Source organism: Zalophus californianus, chromosome 11 (assembly GCF_009762305.2).
Source record: "Zalophus californianus isolate mZalCal1 chromosome 11, mZalCal1.pri.v2, whole genome shotgun sequence".
NCBI lineage: Eukaryota > Metazoa > Chordata > Mammalia > Carnivora > Otariidae > Zalophus > Zalophus californianus.
The window spans coordinates 101,920,489-101,940,125 of record NC_045605.1 but is presented as its reverse complement, the minus strand read 5'-3'; the positions used below and the strand labels follow the sequence as shown (position 1 = coordinate 101,940,125).

Genomic DNA, 19,637 nt, shown 5'->3' with positions numbered 1-19,637 from the left:
AGCTCAACCGACTGAGCCACCCAGGTGCCCCAAAGATAATCAGCTGTTTTCAAGAAGTGATTTAAGACGTCATATGCACTGGGGCATCTGGGTGACTCAGTCGGTGGGGCATCTGGGTGACTCAGTCGGTTAAGCATCCGATAAGATTCTCTCTCCCCTCTCCTTCTGCCCCTACCCCCCCAAAAAAAGAAAAAACAAAAGGATGTCATATGCATTGAATCAGTTTTCTCAACATTGAAGGATCTACCCTAAGGAAATAGCCTGGAATATGAAGCCAAATCCACAAAGAGGTGTACAATATGCCTTATTAATCCTTTATAAGGAAGCAAAACAAAAGCTTAACAAAAAGTAACATTTCAATCACTTGGGGTATATTCATATGACAAACTATTATATTGCCATTAAAACTGTTATAATTAAGAGGTTTAATAAAGTAAGAAGATGCTTATAACATGACGTTAAATGAAGAAAACAAAGAGGCAAAACTGCATGCATAGCACGAACCAGGTATGTTACCAGTATAAAGGGCAACAGTAAACTCTTAATAGTGTTTTTGAGAGAAATGGGTGACTACTATTTTCTTCATACTTTTCTCCACTTCTCAAATTTTCTTCCAAAAACGTGTGTTTATCTTTTTAGCTATAAAAATTTTATTGATTTTTAGAATTCTCATTTGGGAAGCAATGAAACTGAAGTTACATAACACACCCCTAGTTATACAACCAGTCATTGTTGGAACCAGGATTAACATCCAGATATAGCCACAAGATCTGCACACTTGCCAATGATGCAGTCCAAGATTGTGCTAAATCTAGGTATTTATTCATAGGTTTGTTAATTTCCAGACATATCACACTCTTGACTTGGGCTGAATCTATTGTTGTGTTCTTCCTTCCTTTCATTTCCTCTCTCTTCTTTCCTTTCCTTCCCCATTTATTTTTCTTTACCTTCATCTCTTCTTTTTTTTAATATTTTATTTATTTAACCCTAATGAGAGAGAGAGAGAATCTCCAGCAGACTCCCTGCTGAGCTCAAAAGCCTGACTCGGGGGCTCCATCTCATGACCCCAGAGACCACAGCACTAGCCGAAACCAAGAGTCAGACGTTCAAACTGCCCTCTCTCCTCATCTCTTCTTAAAGCCAACCCTTTAGATTTAGCTCATCATTCCAGCCCATCAAGATCTTACCGAGAATTGCAATTCTTTGCTCTAACAAGTAATCAATTTCTCTCCCACTGTCATCTACAAATTTAATGAACATGTTTCTCAAAGCTATAACTGGTCTAATGCCTAGTTATATTAGACCATATGTGGAAGCCACATCCCTCAAGTGTACTACCACCAATACCCCTCAAAATTTTCTTCAGAACATCAATAGGTTTTCAAAGAAAGGTTCTCTGTGTGGAATGTCTTTAAAACTACAGTGAATTCCACTGCAATACACAATCACGTTGATTACAGAAGGGATGTTCAACATTCCTTAGATAAGGAATTCTAATTTTCATTCCTTAGACTCACCTGAATTCACAACACACTCCCCACGCCCTTGCCCAGACACACACATTTTTTTCTAATGAACACATATATGTCATCCTACTTGACTATTAATTCATGTTTCCCTTTTTGCCTTAGCTGCTAGGAAGCTTACAACTAAGTTTTATATTCAACTGCTTATCATTCCTCAACTTCAGTAACTCTGTTTCTGTTTCATTCTTGCCTTTTATACTGTGCAAGTGGATTTTGATCTTACTGCAGCTAGGGTTTTATTGCAAGGCACTCCATTTTTAGGAGCATTCAAAGCATAACAAATATATTATACGAATAAAAAATTATTCTTGCCTTTTGTGTGTTCATCCAAGGTACTGACGAGTAAATGAGAAGTCTCTCCACTCTCCACTCCCAAGTTTGCTCCTCCTCTGGGGTCTTCTCAATGGTATAAAAATGACAATCCTGTAAGCTTGGTTGCAGTTAAATGTTCTCTTTCATTGTCTGCTTTCTTCTGCCTTTGCTGGTGCATAATCCCTTGTTACTTGAAAGTTGGATCAGGGAATTCTAACTCTCTACTTACACAGGAAATATAAATCCTCAATAATGTTGCATCTTCTCAGATGAGTCTCTTTTGTGGTAACAGGACTGCTTCCAAAGACCAGTACTGCTACTGATTTAATTGCGAACATTCACAGAGAGGACCCTTCCTCTTCCATAAAACACTGGCATACTCCTCTACCTTCTTCCCTCATAAGGTGTAATTAACAGGACTGTTCATGGATTCACTTGTTCAACAAGTATTTCATGAGGGTCTACTATCAACTAGGTATTGAGTATGTAACTCAGAAACAGAGTAGATCACACCATATTATCTGGGTGTCCCAATGAAGCATGTACCCCTCCTACAAGGAGGGTGGATAACTCTTTCTCACCACTCTCAGGCAACCTAGGAAATTGATTACACTTCGAGAGAGAGGCAGACTTATTCTCTCACCCTCAACAGGAGACTGTTTTGAAGACTTGTTTGTTGTTAGAATATTTGGCATAAACAGTGTCACTTCATTTGTTCCAGGAGATGGCACAAATGTTCCAACTCAACTGTAATGCCACCCCAGGAAGCCCTCACAGGATTGGGGAATCCCAATCATTGGGTCCATTCCCCAGGGTCTAGACCACACAACAGCTCAATCACCCCGGTCTTCTCTCTGCCCTTCTTACCCTCTGCCTGGAGAGCCTGGCAACCACATCCTTCCCTAAGGCTGAGTGAAGCCCACAGTGGAATCCTCTTCTCAATGATCTTGGGAATCATGGAGACTGACTCTCTGAGAAACCACCCGGCACTGAGGGGAGCACACATCCAGACACTGCTAATCCTTCCCCGCTGTGTCTTGTCAAGGGAAAAGCATGGGACTTTGGGTCTTGCAGAGACAGAATTCTGGGTTCTCCCTTAGCTCTCAGGTCTTCTCATCTTATTTCTGGGGAATTCCCTGCCAGCCTTGGTTCAATAAAGCCCCAAGAGGCTAACTTAGCTTTTAACTTGACCATCCCCTATAGGTCAATGCTTGAACACAAATAGGAATTGTTTGGAGACTTGATATTCTAAACTGGTTTAATTGCTACTAGACTTAGCTATTTTCTAATTATTGCTTAATTTTTACTCTCCAAGTTTGAGAGAGCTTAAAAGATACATAGTTTTAATTTATTCAAGTAGAGATTAATTTTGTGCACCTAGACAAATTCTAGGAATCCTTCAGAACTCAGCCAAGTGTCACCTGTTAAATGAAGCCATATTCTGATATACACCCCTTCCCTCACCCTCCTCCAAAAAAAGGAAAAATCACTCCCTGCTCCATGCTCTGTGGTGACTTTTTCCCCACCCAAATTATAGCATCTATCACTCTGTATTGTGTTTATTATATTAATAAATGGACCCACAACATAGGTCCTCATGGGAGCAACTAATTCAACTAGGTTTTGCAGTGCATGGTGTAGTGTGGTGCACAACCTTGAAATCCTGACCCAAGCTGAAACCAAGAGTCAGATGCTTAGCCAACTGAGCCACCCAGGTGCCCCTAAATTGTCTTATACCAACAGTTGATAGTGATCCCGGTTAAGGAAAACGTAGGAAAATGTAGGAAAAAAACGTAGGAAAAACATTTCCCAAACTTCAGGCATTAATGAATAGTCTTCACGATTTGTGTTTTATCTGAGTTACTGGTATGAATTACTTAATGTTTTTCTTGACTTAAATTCAACTTACTTTTTGCTACATGACAATATGTATTATACCAGTTCTATGAAATCTCTCGTTTTTAAGTAAATACAAACAAATGTTTAAATGCTGGTCCGTGTGTCACCTAAAACTTTCCTTTCGAGAACCAGTAACTCTGAAAACTCTGTGAACATGGCTAAAATGAAGGCCTGCAGGGGTGTGTGTACATGTGTGAGAGGGAGAGAATTTGGCAGGAGATTGTCAAAGCAATCTAGAAAGACAAAGGCAAAACGATTCCTGAAACACAATCACCAAGCCGTTTGAAAGTCTCGTGGCATCTATACTGAACTGGAACATGTTTCAGAAAGGGGAAGTGGTCAGGTGTCCTTGCAGAGAAGGGCCAACAGAACCGTTCTGTTGGCTCTAGAGTAGATGGCGCAAGCTACTGCCCACAAGCTACCAGCCGGTGGTGGTTGGCCTTCAGGTGGCTGCACTCATGGTTTCATTGCCTTGCAGAAAGCCCCAGAACGCAACACAGCAGAGCAGCTGCCATGCTTGAGTTGCGACTCCATTTCTTTGGAGTCCAGACCTCTTTCCACTGTAGCCAGAGCCACAGATGTCTCTCGAGTGACGCCGTGGGCAATGTGGCAGTTTACTCATGATTTTTCTCAATCCCACTCCTCTCTCTCTTTCCATTTCTTCCCCCTATTTTTCTCTTATTTTTTCCTGCAACCCCAACAATGGTTTTCTCTCTGCCAAAGTTAATGTGCCTGTGACTTATTGATGTTAAATAAATATCATTTTTAAGAAGCTACGGGGAGAAAAATCCACCGACTCCTTAGCAAATGACACCAGCCTTGAGTCATCTTCTTATCCTTCTAGAATCAGACTCCAGGGAGCTTGGAAAAGAGGGTGAGTGCATTCAAGGAGGCCATGAAGCGATGTCTATGACCAGTGTACCTCTTTCCTGCAACGGTCTCTCCACATTCTCCAGTGATTCACTGAGTGCGTCCAGCTGATCCCATCTTTCAATCCAGTTCTCCCACAGGCAACCACAAACCACAGCAGGCATAGTTAGCAAATGTGTCTTTATGGGACGAGGGGGGTCAGTGAATCTTGCTGTTGATAGAGAAGCCCTTGACCTTCATCTTGACCTACATCTCACTTCTCTAGGAAGAGCAAACAGAGAGATGCCATAGGAAACACTGCATGGCCCCAAAGATGGTTTTCCTTGCTAAGAGCAAAGACCAGGAGTGGTGAGCTCTGAATTTCACTACAAATAAATTATGAAGTCATCTGGCTTTTGCTATTCTTTCTTGAAAGTTTTTAGTTTCTATGTCAAACTTACCTGAGTAACAATCAAATTTTAAAATATACGTACAGGGGTGCCTGGGTGGCTCAGTCGGTTAAGCGGCTGCCTTCGGCTCAGGTCATGATCCTGGGGTCCTGGGATCAAGCCCCGCGTCAGGCTCCCTGCTCAGCAGAGAGCCTGCTTCTCCCTCTCTGCCTGCCTCTCTGCTTACTTGTGCTCTCTATCTCTCTGTCAAATAAAATAAAATCTTTAAAAAAATAAAATAAAATATACGTACAAGGATTTGTGTTCAATAACATCCAGGAGCAAACAGGTTGCATTTTTCAATTTGCTCATGTGTTTTCCTTTACAGCCCATCTTCTGTTACAACAGACTCATTTCATTCAGAGCTGAGGCACTATTCTATCTGGTACCACTCCCCTAAATATCTGTTGTTGGTCATTTACACAACCATTTCCCCAAGAGTGTTCACAGAAGATTATCTTGATCAGGTTAAGTTAATTAGGTGAGAAAGGAAGGAAGGAAGGAAGGAAGGAAGGAGAAAGAAGGAGAGGAAGGAAGGAAGAAGGATGAAGGGTGATGTCCTAAATCACTCTCTTCTGTCAGTTTGCATCAAGAAGAAGAGGATTTGGGGGTCCACAGGGGCCCACCTAAAGCTGAGTTACAGCCTACCTGATATTTTTAGTTAAAAAAGGGAATGTTTTCTTAAATAAGGACCTTCTATAAACTAGTTAGGCAGTAGGGCTATGACTTAGTTAGATCTGGCTGTTAGAACAAAGTGCCAGATACTGGGTGGCTTCTAAACAACAGAAATTTATTTCTCACAATCCTGGAGGCTGGAAGTCTGAGATCAGAGTGCCACATGGTTGGGTGAGGGCCCTCTTCCACACTCTCATTATATCCTCACATGGTAGAAAGGGCTAGGGAGCTTTGTGGGATTTCTGTTATAAGAGTGCTAATACCATCCACGAGGGCTCCACTCTCATGACCTAATTACCTCCAAAAAGTACCACCTCCAAATACCATCACATCAGGGATTAGATTCAATATATAAATTTTGAGGGGACACAAACATTCAGCACACACTAGGCCACTTCCTTTGCATAGCTAATGCCACTAGGAGTCTTTCCAGTAGGCTCAGACCAATGAGTAAATAAAATCAAATTAGAATATGATGACATTATTTTGTGCTGCTCAAATCTAATTCCACTGGAACACCATTATGAAATTGGAGCATGCTGATGGATGTGTAATGGAAGAAAAGAAAACCAATCGTGTCCAAATCTTGTGTAGTAAGCACAAAACTTCTTGGCTCCTTATTAATGCAGAATATATGTGTTCCACCTCTTGGATAATAACAATAACCAGGAACTTTCTCTTCTCCAATTTCTATCCAGATCCTGGTTGAGTAAAATAGTGTTTGTGGAGTACTTCCTTTTTTTTCTAATAATTTTTTATTGTTATGTTAATCACCATACATTACATCATTAGTTTTTGATGTAGTGTTCCATGATTCATTGTTTGTGCATAACACCCAGTGCTCCACGCAGAATGTGCCCTCTTTAATACCCATCACCAGGCTAACCCATCCCCACACCCCCCTCCCCTCTAGAACCCTCAGTTTGTTTTTCAGAGTCCATCTTCTCTCATGGTTCGTCTCCCCCTCTGACTTACTCCCCTTCATTCTTCCCCTCCTGCTATCTTCTTTTTTTTTTTCTTAACATATATTGCATTATTTGTTTCAGAAGTACAGATCCGTGATTCATCAGTCTTGTACAATTCACAGTGCTCACCATATGTCTATTACCCCAATGTCTCCCCAATGTCTATCACCCAGCCACCCAATCCCTCCCACCCCCCACCACTCCAGCAACCCTCAGTTTGTTTCCTGAGATTAAGAATTCCTCATATCAGTGAGGTCATATGATACATGTCTTTCTCTGATTGACTTATTTCACTCAGCATAACAACCTCCAGTTCCAACCACGTCGTTGCAAATGGCAAGATCTCATTCCTTTTGATGGCTGCATAATATTCCATTGTGTATATATACCACTTCTTCTTTATCCATTCATCTGTCGATGGACATCTTGGCTCTCCACAGTTTGGCTATTGTGGACATTGCTGCTATAAACATTGGGGTGCACATACCCCTTCGGATCCCTACATTTCTATCTTTGGGGGAAATACCCAGTAGTGCAATTGCTGGATCGCATGGTAGCTCTATTTTCAACTGTTTGTGGAACCTCCATACTGTTTTCCAGAGGGGTTGCACCAGCTTGCATTCCCACCAACAGTGTAGGAGGGTTCCCCTTTCTCCACATCCCCGCCAGCATCTGTCGTTTCCTGACTTGTTAATTTTAGCCATTCTGACTGGTGTAAGGTGGTATCTCATTGAGGTTTTGATTTGGATTTCCCTGATGCCAAGCGATGTTGAGCACTTTTTCATGTGTCTGTTGGCCATTTGGATATCTTCTTTGGAAAAATGTCTGTTCATGTCTTCTGCCCATTTCTTGATTGGATTATTTGTTCTTTGGGTGTTGGGTTGGATAAGTTCTTTATAGATTTTGGATACTAGCCCTTTATCTGATATGTCATTTGCAAATATTTTCTCCCATTCTGTCGGTTGTCTTTTGGTTTTGTGGACTGTTTCTTTAGCTGTGCAAAAGCTTTTTATCTTCATGAAATCCCAATAGTTCATTTTTGCCGTGGCTTCCCTTGCCTTTGGCGATGTTTCTAGGAAGAAGTTGCTGCGGCTGAGGTCGAAGAGGTTGCTGCCTGTGTTCTCCTTTAGGATTTTGATGGACTCCTGTCTCACGTTTAGGTCTTTCAACCATTTGGAGTCTATTTTTGTGTGTGGTGTAAGGAAGTGGTCCAGTTTCATTCTTCTGCATGTGGCTGTCCAATTTTCCCAACACCATTTGTTGAAGAGACTGTCTTTTTGCCATTGGACATTCTTTCCTGCTTTGTCAAAGATGAGTTGACCATAGAGTTGAGGGTCCATTTCTGGGCTCTCGATTCTGTTCCATTGATCTATGTGTCTGTTTTTGTGCCAGTACCATACTGTCTTGATGATGACAGCTTTGTAATAGAGCTGGAAGTCCGGAATTGTGATGCCGCCAGCTTTGCTTTTCTTTTTCAACATTCCTCTGGCTATTCGGGGTCTCTTCTGGTTCCACACAAATTTTAGGATTATTTGTTCCATTTCTTTGAAAAAGGTGGATGGTATTTTGATGGGGATTGCATTGAATGTGTACATTGCTCTAGGTAGCACTGACATCTTCACAATGTTTGTTCTTCCAATCCATGAGCATGGAACGTTTTTCCATTTCTTTGTGTCTTCCTCAATTTCTTTCATGAGTATTTTATAGTTTTCTGAGTACAGATCCTTTGCCTCTTTGGTTAAATTTATTCCTAGGTATCTTATGGTTTTGGGTGCAATTGTGAATGGGATCGACTCCTTGATTTGCCTCTCTTCTGTCTTGTTGTTGGTGTATAGGAATGCCACTGATTTCTGTGCATTGATTTTATATCCTGCTACTTGACTGAATTCCTGTATGAGTTCTAGCAGTTTTGGGGTGGAGTCTTTTGGGTTTTCCACATACAGTATCCTATCATCTGCAAAGAGTGAGAGTTTGACTTCCTCTTTGCCAATTTGGATGCCTTTGATTTCTTTTTGTTGTCTGATTGCTGTGGCTAGGACTTCTAATACTATGTTGAATAGCAGTGGTGAGAGTGGACATCCCTGCCGTGTTCCTGACCTTAGGGAGAGCTTTTCCCCATTGAGAATGATATTCGCTGTGGGTTTTTCATAGATGGCTTTTATAATATTGAGGTATGTACCCTCTATTCCTATACTCTGAAGAGTTTTGATCAAGAAAGGATGCTGTACTTTGTCAAATGCTTTTTCTGCATCTATTGAGAGAATCATATGATTCTTGTTCTTTCTTTTGTTAATGTATTGTATCACGTTGATTGATTTGCGGATCTTGAACCAGCCTTGCAGCCCAGGGATAAATCCCACTTGGTCATGGTGAATAATCCTTTTAATGTACTGTTGGATCCTATTGGCTAGTACTTTGGTGAGAATTTTTGCATCCATGTTCATCAAGGATATTGGTCTGTAATTCTCCTTTTTGATGGGGTCTTTGTCTGGTTTTGGGATCAAGGTAATGCTGGCCTCATAAAATGAGTTTGGAAGTTTTCCTTCCATTTCTATTTTTTGGAACAGTTTCAGAATAGGTATTAATTCTTCTTTAAATGTCTGATAGAATTCCCCTGGGAAGCCATCTGGCCCTGGGCTTTTGTTTGTTGGGAGATTTTTGATGACTGCTTCAATTTCCTTAGTGTTTATAGGTCTGTTCAGGTTTTCTATTTCTTCCTGGTTCAATTTTGGTAGTTGATACATCTCTAGGAATGCACCCATTTCTTCCAGGTTATCTAATTTGCTGGCATAGAGTTGCTCATAATATGTTCTTATATTTGTTTGTATTTCTTTGGTGTTGGTTATGATCTCTCCTCTTTCATTCATGATTTTGTTCATTTGGGTCATTTCTCTTTTCTTTTGGATAAGTCTGGCCAGGGGTTTATCAATCTTGTTAATTCTTTCAAAGAACCAGCTCCTAGTTTCGTTGATCTGTTTTACTGTTCTTTTGGTTTCTAGTTCATTGATTTCTGCTCTGATCTTTATGATTTCTCTTCTCCTGCTGGGTATGGCTTTATTTGCTGTTCTTTCTCCAGCTCCTTTAGGTGTAGGGTTAGGTTGTGTATTTGAGACCTTTCTTGTTTCTTGAGAAAGGCTTGTATTGCTATATACTTTCCTCTAAGGACTGCCTTTGCTGTATCCCAAAGATTTTGAACAGTTGTGTTTTCATTTTCATTGGTTTCCATGAATTTTTTTAATTCTTCTTTAATTTCCTGGTTGACCCATTCATTCTTTAGTAGGATGCTCTTTAGCCTCCATGTATTTGAGTTCTTTACGACTTTCCTCTTGTGATTGAGTTCTAGTTTCAAAGCATTGTGGTCTGAAAATATGCAGGGAATGATCCCAATCTTTTGGTACCGGTTGAGACCTGATTTGTGACCTAGGATGTGATCAATTCTGGAGAATGTTCCATGGGCACTAGAGAAGAATGTGTATTCTGTTGCTTTGAGATGGAATGTTCTGAATATGTCTGTAAAGTACATTTGGTCCAGTGTTTCATTTAAAATCTTTATTTCCTTGTTGATCTTTTACTTAGATGATCTGTCCATTTCAGTGAGGGGGGTGTTAAAGTCCCCCACTATTATTGTATTGTTGTCAATGTGTTTCTTTGCTTTTGTTATTAATTGCCTTATATAATTGGCTGCTCCCACGTTAGGGGCATAGATATTTACAATTGTTAGATCTTCTTGTTGGATAGACCCTTTAAGTAGGATATAGTGTCCTTCTTCATCTCTTATTACAGTCTTTGGTTTAAAATCTAATTTGTCTGATATAAGGATTGCCACCCCAGCTTTCTTTTGGTGTCCATTAGCATGGTAATTGGTTTTCCACCGCCTCATTTTCAATGTGGGGGTGTCTGTGGGTCTAAAATGAGTCTTTTGCAGACAGCATATGGATGGGTCTTGTTTTTTAATCCAATCTGATAGCCTGTGTCTTTTCATTGGGGCATTCAGCCCATTTACATTCAGGATAACTATTGAAAGGTACAAATTTAGTGCCATTGTATTGCCTGTAAGGTGACTGTTACTGTATATTGTCTGTGTTCCTTTCTGATCTATGCTGCTTTTAGGCTCTCTTTTTGCTTAGAGGACCTCTTTCAATATTTCTGGTAGGGCTGGTTTTGTGTTTGCAAATTCCTTTAGTTTTTGTTTGTCCTGGAAGCTTTTTATCTCTCCTTCTATTTTCAATGATAGCCTAGCTGGATATAGTATTCTTGGCTGCATATTTTTCTCATTTAGTGCTCTGAAGATATCGTGCCAGTCCTTTCTGGCCTGCCAGGTCTCTGTGGATAGGTCTGTTGCCAATCTAATGTTTCTACCATTGTAGGTTACATATCTCTTCTCCCAAGCTGCTTTCAGGATTTTCTCTTTGTCTCTGAGACTCGTAAGTTTTACTATTAGATGTCGGGGTGTTGACCTATTTTTATTGATTTTGAGAGGGGTTCTCTGTGCCTCCTGGATTTTGATGCCTGTTTCCTTCCCCACATTAGGGAAGTTCTCTGCTATTATTTGCTCCAATATACCTTCTCCCCCTCTCTCTCTTTCTTCTTCTTCTGGGATCCCAATTATTCTAATGTTGTTTCGTCTTATCGTATCGCTTATCTCTCGAATCTGCCTCGTGATCCTGTAGTTGTTTATCTCTCTTTTTCTCAGCCTCTTTATTTTCCATCATTTGGTCTTCTATATTGCTGATTCTTTCTTCTGCCTCATGTATCCTAGCAGTTAGTGCCCCCATTTTTGCTTGCACCTCATTAATAGCCTTTTTGATTTCGACTTGGTTAGATTTTAGTTCTTTTATTTCTCCTGAAAGGGTTTCTCTAATAACTTCCACACTTTTTTCAAGCCCAGCTAGTATCTTTAAATTCATGATTCTGAACTCTAGGTCCGACATCGTACTAATGTCAGTATTGAGTAGGTCCCTGGCAGACGGTACTACCTCTTGTTCATTTTGCTGAGGTGATTTTTTTTGTCTTGTCATTTTGTCCAGAGGAGAACAGATGAATGAGAGAACAGAATGCTAACAGGTTAACAACGTCTCCAGCAAATATACTCTATACAAATCAGAAAAGACCTGAAACCAGGGGACAAGAAAGGGAAAGAAAGAAGAGAAAAAAAAAAAAAAAGGAAAAAGAAAAAGATAAAAACAAACAAAAACAGAAAAAAAAACCAGAATATGATCAAATATGATCAGGCTAGTGCATAGATCAGTGCCACACACTAGCTTTGGGGCATATTTTGGTCTGTTAGAAGAAAGTGCCTGCTAAAATTTTAAAGGAAGAAAGACTTATATATGTACAAAATAAGGGTTGATACAATGAAGGGATGGCAGATGACTGTAAAGATGAAAATTATAAAAGATTTTATAAAAGGACTTGATAAGATAAGAAGTTGTTTTTAAAAAGAAAGAAGATTTAAAAAAAATAAAAAAGAAAAAAAAGGGAGAGAATGTGATCAGGCAGGAGACTAGAACAAAGCCATACACTAGTGATTTAGGGTATATTTTGATCTGTTAGAAGAAACTGTATCTCAAAATTTTAAAGAGAGAACAACTTATATATATATATATATACATATATATGCCAAAAATAAGGGTAACTACTATGAAGGGATAAAATATGAGTCTAAAAATGAAAAATAAAAAATGTTTTTTTAAAAAAGGGATTGATAAGATGTTGGTTGAAAAAGGGAAAAAGAAAAATTCAAAAAAAAAAACAGTTAAAAATATTAACTTTGAAAAACTAATCATGGTAAAAAAAAAAAAGCCATGAATTCTATGTGCAGTATTCCCCTAGCGCTGGAGTTCTCCCGTTCTCCTTGCTCGGTAAACTTGGTCTTGACTGGCTGTTCGTGCTGATCTGGGGGAGGGGCCTGTTGCCGTGGTTCCCAAATGTCTTTGCGGGAGGCGGAATTGCCCTGCCCTTGTCAGTCGGGGCTAAGCAAGCTGCTCAGGTTTGCTCTCAGGAGCTTTTGTTCCCTGCAAGTTCTTGGTACAGCTTTGGAGGACCAGGGTGAAAATGGTGGCCTCCCAATCTCCGCCCGGAAGGGGATGAGAACTCGGGGCCCCGCTCCTCAGTGCGCCCCCAGAGAAAAGCAGTCACTCCCATCTCCCCGGTCTCCCACCACACTCCGTGCTCACCCGGCCTGTGACCGAGCGTTGCTATCTCTGGCACCTGACCCCGTGTGGAGTCTCCAAACCCAGCAGATCCCTGCGGTGCACTCCCGCGCCGCTCCTCCCCGGGAAGGAAGGGGAGTCTCCCCGGATCTGCCGCTTGTTGGGTCCCTGCTGGAGGAGCAGTGGCCCGACTGGGCCGCGGATCACGGTTTATGGCAACCCCGAGCTGAGAGCCCACGCCTCAGCTCCGTCTCTGCAGCTGGCTTCCCCGCTCCGATACCTGGGAGCTCTGCTGCACTCAGGCTCCCCCAGTCTTTCTGTGACCCCAAGGGTCCTGAGACCCCACTGTCCCACGAGGGTTCCACCCCCCGCTTAGCCACTGGAGCGACGTCCCTCAGCGGAGCCGACTTCTAAAAGGTCCGATTTTGTGCTCCGCGGCTCTATCACTTGCCAGAAGCGGCGGACGGAGGCCCCCTCCCCCGCCGTCTATCCTCCCGAATATCGCCTCGGATTCCCATCTCCGCACGTCCTACCTTCCAGAAAGTGGTCGCTTTTCTGTTCAGAGAGTTGTTGCTATTCTTATCTTCGATCTCCTGTTGAGTTCATAGGTGTTCAGAATGGTTTGATCCCTATTCAGCTGAATTCCTGAGACCAGACGAAATCCAGGTCTCCTACTCCTCCGCCATCTTGCTCCGCCCCCCTGTGGAGCACTTCCTGAAAGACATGCTGGTCAATCAGGCTCTAATAGTTTAGGTTTATTCCCTAAAATCAAGTTAGAAAATTTGAGAGGTATATCCTTTTGTGACCATAATCATCCCTTCCATAACTGCTTTAAGTGACTTGGACATGTCACACCATCAGCTTACATGGAGAATTAACCCTAGAAAATTCATTTCATATTTACTGTATGTTACATTGGTTAAGGTCATGGGCTTTGGAGTCAGACTGTGACAGCACTTACTAGCTGTGTGATCTTGAAGAAATTACTTAACTTCTCTGAGCCTCAGTTCTTTATGTGTAAAATACGGAAAATAATGGTATCTATCTTATAAGATGTTGTGGGAATCAAGTGAGTTAAGGTGTACTAAGCACCTAAACAATGTCTGGCACATTATTCAGTGCTCAATAAATGATAGCTAGTGTTATTATTGTAATTGCTGGTATGTTGTTAAACATGCAATATTCTCCTTTGAAAAATTGTGAGAAAAGATTCTTTTACATCTGAGATTTAACAAAAAAAAAGTTAGGTTTCTCCATATTTCTACTGTATATTATTTTGTGAACTCTGAGTTTTCCAACTGAATTTTATTTTATTCTTTTCCTCGGTTACTAGAAATCTCAGATACCTGTAGGTGACCATTGTATAGACTGTAGAGAGCACATGGTTTGCATTTCTGCATACAATTTTACTACTATATTCTCTATAATCACACCTAAATTTTTCCTTTACCCCAATCCTCTTGCCTATGTGTTTTTAACATTTGTATCGAAGTATTTTTAAACTGCTTCACACCTTTTGTGCAAGCATATTGGAAACAGAATAAATTAAAAGTAGAGAAGTAGGGGTGCCTGGTTGTCTCAGTCGTTGGGCGTCTGTCTTCGGCTCGGGTCATGATCCCAGGGTCCTGGGATCAAGCCCCACATCAGGCTCTCTGCTCAGCGGGAAGCCTGCTTCTCTCTCTCTCACTCCCCCTGCTTGTGTTCCTGCTCTCACTGTCTCTCTCGCTGTCAAATAAATAAATGAAATCTTTAAAAAAAAAGTAGAGAAGTAATATATTAATTCCAACAAACACCATTGCTAACAATAAAATAGCTATTGAATCTCCACATAAGCACAACTAAAAATACTTGGATGCCCCAGGAATTCTACCATCAGGATTCCATATTCCCCCTCTTTCTCACATGTAACACAATCAGAAATGAAAGAGGCTAGTTTTTATCACTAGCAACATCAAGAGAGAACGGGATTCTTTTCTTTTTCTCTTATCAAGGAAGATGTCTTAGAAATACCTTTCCCTACTCTCAATCCTCCATCTGGTCTCCACTACCAGTGTCCCTAACAGTCCTGCTCATTGCCTGCTATGGTTTGGGGTTCCCCTGAGAGGGTCAGAGGACCCACCTGCTGTGATGAGAAGCCACTGACTCTACTGCTTTGGGAAGGGCTGATCAGACCAGCAGGAAGGCAGGACTTGAACAACTTAGTAAAAGCCGTCCGAGGGTAAGTGGCAGAGGACTTAAATAAGTAACAATCGTGGCTTCTTCTGTAGTTTCCTATTGTATTTTCACACATCCACATCTTCACTGGACTGTCCATCCAATCCCCTTGAGGTAGGAAGGCTGTTGTTATCACCATCCTCTCTTTTACGTAAAGGAAAAAGGTCAGGACTCAAGTTTGTGGTTGGACCTTAAGGCTAAGTACCCAGCACTTACCAGAAAATAAGAAGAAAGAATAAGCCATTTCTTCTACCCCGAGGGGCCTTATAGACTTATTATAAAGGCAATGCCAAAACATATGAAACTTAGTTATATAAAAAGAAGTGTGATTTAGTGAAAAGAGAAAGATCACTGTCAGAAGCGTGGCCGGACAGACTTTATTAAGGCAGTGGGACTTGAGCAGGCAAAGAGAAAGGTCATAAGACATTTGAATACATGAATCCATTGGGCCTGCATACCACCAAGGTTGTAGGTTCTTAAAACAGGTAAGAGGACAGCATCCATTGTGTCAGCTGCTACTGTGTCTCTATGTGTCCATTTATTCATCCTTTTCTTCACTGACACTGTTGTTCAGCCCTTATGCTAAGCTCTATGATGAGAGAGGAGGCTGGCTAAGTAGGCAGGGCCAATTCCTCACCGGAATCCACTAAAAAGCAGAGGAATTCGCACTGATGATCATTTCACAGGCTGAGAGAGCCATGGAGACGGTTCTCTCTCCACTCCTTCCTTCTTGCTTTGGAGCTTCCTGTCCTTCAGATCATGCCCCTACTCCTGGTTTGGGGAATATTTTTTCTAGGAAGGAATATTTTTCTAGGAAGTTTTCCTGAACCAGCACGTTCTTGCCCTAAGTCTCCTTACTGCATCAGTCACCTCTCAATTCCTTATGCTATAGATCAAGGGGTTTAGCACTGGTGAAAAAAAAGGTGTAAACAAGAGACACCGCCCAGCCCTCTTCTGGAGAGTAGCTGGAGCTGGGGCGAAGGTAGATGAGGGTGCAACTCCCATACTGCAGGAGAACCACGATGAGGTGAGAGGAACAGGTGGAGAAAGCCCGGCGCTTTCCCTCAGCTGAATTCATCCTCAGGATGGTGGCCACAATGCAGCCATAGCAGAGGCCGATAAGGAGAAAGGGGATAGCCACAGTGGCCACACCGAGGACATAGAGAACGGCCTCATGCACATGGGTGTCTGCACAGGCCAGGCGCGCGTCTGCAGGCATGTCACAGAAGAAGTGGTAGATCTCACTGTGGCCACAGAATGGACGGTGGCAGATCAGAATGGTCAAAGGCAGTAACAACAGGAATCCCAGCCCCAAGGAACCTAAAGTCATCTGCCCGCAGAGCTGCCAACTCATGATGAGGTTGTAATGCAGGGGGTGACAAATGGCCACGTACCTGTCGTAGGCCATGACAGCAAGCAAGACACAGTCAGACCCTCCAAGAAGGATGAAGAAGAACATGTGGGCCCCACAGGCAGGGAGAGAGATAAGCATCTGCCCCATGGAAAGGATGCTAGCCAGAGTCAGGGGAGCAATGTTCGTAGAGCAGCCAATTTCCAGCATGGCCAGAACAAAAAGGAAGAAGTACATCCGGGTATGGAGGGAGCAATCTCTCCAGACGGTGAGCCCAATGGTGATGTTTCCAACAAGACTTCCTAAGTACAACAGCAAGAGGGCCACAAATATGAGGGGAGCCACCCTGGGGTCTGTTAAGAAGGGGTGGAAGTGGAAGTGGACCCCTCCTGTCTGGTTTTCCTCTTCCATTAGGCCTGGAACAAGGAAAGAAGTCATGGGAAAAGTGACTCTCCTTGTCCTTGAGCCTGGAACTGGCCCAGCCATGTTCAAAACACTGTCTGCAATCACTGAGTACTTACCCTTACTACTTCCTTTGGAGTGCAGTTAATGTTATCTCACCTGGCCACTGCTTACTCTATAGCTATGTGACCTTGGAGAAGTTACAGACTTCAGTGCTCTCCTTTTTTTTCTTTTTTAAAAGATTTTATTTATTTAGCTGACAGAGAGAGAGAGACAGCAAGAGAGGGAACACAAGCAGGGGAGTGGGAGAGGGAGAAGCAGACTTCCCGCGGAGCAGGGAGCGCAATGTGGGGCTAAATCCCAGGACCCTGGGTTCATGACCTGAGCCGAAGGCAGACGCTTAATGACTGAGCCACCCAGGTGCCCCCAAGCGCCCTCCTTTTAAATGTGGAGAGAGCCTAACACTCACCTCCGAGGTGTGGTGAAAATCAAATGGGATTCTGTGTCTGAAAGTGCAAAGCCCAATGCACCCAGCAGGTTCTCAATAGGGTCTCCTATTTTCCTATTTCCATTCTTTCCTTGATCTTCATTCTTTACATATATATAAACACCCCTGATCATTCACATGCCTCTTTAGTACTCTGATTATCCAGTTACCACAACAACATCTTAAAAATACATATTTAGGGACACCTGGGTGGCTAAGTCAGTTAAGCATCTGCCTTCGGCTCCGGCCATGATCTCCGGGTCCTGGGATCAAGCCCTGATTCGGGCTCCCTGCTCAGCGGGGAGTCTGCTTCTCCCTCTCCCTCTGATGCTCCCCCTGCTTGTGCTCTCTCTCTCAAATAAATAAGGAAAAAATTTAAAAATTCATATTTATACCAAGAGCATATGATTCTCATGTCGAGCCCAGAAGGCAGGAAATACAGGTGTTGCCCTTTAGCCAATAGAAATGTGGACCTGGAAGCCCAGAGTTAAATAGCTCACACAGCTATCCTCCCCAGTCAGGACTTTGTGATGGTATTTTTTCCTTCAGCATTCAACAATCCAATTTGTTTTGTTTTGTTTTGTTTACCAAACATGAACCCTACTCTTACTTTGCTTTCTTGCATAGGTCCACCTGCATTTTTATGGTGTCTACCCTGGATAGGGATTAATGCCCTCCTACGGGGCTCACCCTCCTGCCAACTGAACTTATCATACTTTTAGATCCATCCCTCTTTTTTTTTAAGGTTTTATTTATTTGAGAGAGAGAGAGAGAGAGCACAAGCAGGGAGGAGGGACAGAGGCAGAGGGAAAAGCAGACTCCGCTGAACAGGGAGCTCCACTCAGGGCTCGATCCCAGGTCCCTGAGATCATTACCTGAGCCGAAGGCAGATGCTTAACCAACTGAGCCACCCAGGTGTGCCTAGATGCATCCCTCTTAAACACTTTTTAAATCACATTACTCCACATTGACTTTAAGCTTAAAAAGCAAAAGAACCTCGATTTTGTCAATTATACCTTGATAAAGCTGAAGGAAAAAAAAGCAAAGGAACCTCTTATTCTTGTAGTATCACACACAATTATGACAGGCTGAGTCACAAAATATTTTTATAAATAAAATTAGCATGACTCACAGGGTGGGGTGGAAGTTCAGGAAATCACTCCATGAACATGCCCCACTGCCCCATCTCACCTGAACTCACATCTTTATTCCAAGTCACTAGGTCCTTATGCACATGACCCTTAAATTGCATTGGGTTTGAATTTGCTGCAAGGTAGGCTTGCTCATGCATGCAAGTATTTTCTGATGTTTGTGGAATCTTCAATTACTTTCGAATGGCCAAAGCTACAGAGCGCTCCTTGCATTGATCTTCTTGGGGGATACTTAGGCCAGACCAGGCCAAAAACACTGTTCTACTAAATTACAGGGGTGACAAAAATGGCAAATTAATTATTTTTGTTGTTTAACAAAGTGAGCCAAGTTTTAATATTATGTTTTCCTTGGGTTTAGATCTTAAGGATGATCCTCAGTGCTGTCAACGTTGTGGAGAAATGAGCACTGCCAAGGTCACTGGTGGAGGGGTGAAAGGTTTGACACTGTGGGAAAATATTTTTCAAATGCTTGTATTTGTCAAAATACGGACAATTTTCCAAGCTGGGTAACTCATACATAAGCATTCATTATACTGTCCTCTTAATTCGTGTAGGTTTGAAATTTTCCAAATAAAAAATGCATATTTGAATTTGAGTTATTCCACTTCAGGACTCTAAAGTCAGAAATTAACCTAAAATATAACAACTGTAACAACAACAAAAAGCTTTATACACAAGGCAAAAATCACAGCGTAATTTTAATAGGAAATCATGAAAATAACCTAATACAGAATGCTAGATTCAGTTGCTGAAATACTGTGCAATTGTTTAAAGTTACATTTATGAAGACAATGTCATAATGTGAAAATATTTGTGATAGAATACTACACAAAAAATGAAATTTAAAAAGTTACAATCTCTGCACCACAAAAAAAATCCAGTCTTCGAGTGATGAGCCTGAAGGATATTTTTCCTGTTCTGTATTCTCCAAAATCCTATAATAAACGTCAAAACTCTTATAATTTTAATTATAAGCTTATAACATGATAAAAAGAGAGACAAGCAGTATTGTCCTCAAACTGCAGAGGACAATATTTTGCAAATTTCTAGAGCAAAGTAAACAATTTATACAGACTCTTTCCTTAAGAAAAGTATTTTTCTCTTCACAATGGACCACCTAGCAGTATTGTTCCTGGATATAAAAGAAAGAAGCAAATTGCACAACCCACAAGGAACTAAAATGTCCAGCGGTTAAAGAGTAATGA

The 19,637-nt window shown here is 41.7% G+C and overlaps 1 protein-coding gene across 1 annotated transcript; it reads right to left on the bottom strand.

The window, feature by feature from the left end:
• Window positions 1-15,927: 15,927 nt before the first annotated feature.
• LOC113915300 (olfactory receptor 10V1-like) lies at window positions 15,928-16,803 on the bottom strand. The gene has a single exon (XM_027581132.1). It carries the CDS (start codon window positions 16,801-16,803, stop codon window positions 15,928-15,930), a length of 876 nt encoding a protein of 291 aa, XP_027436933.1.
• Between the last annotated feature and the right edge of the window lie 2,834 nt (window positions 16,804-19,637).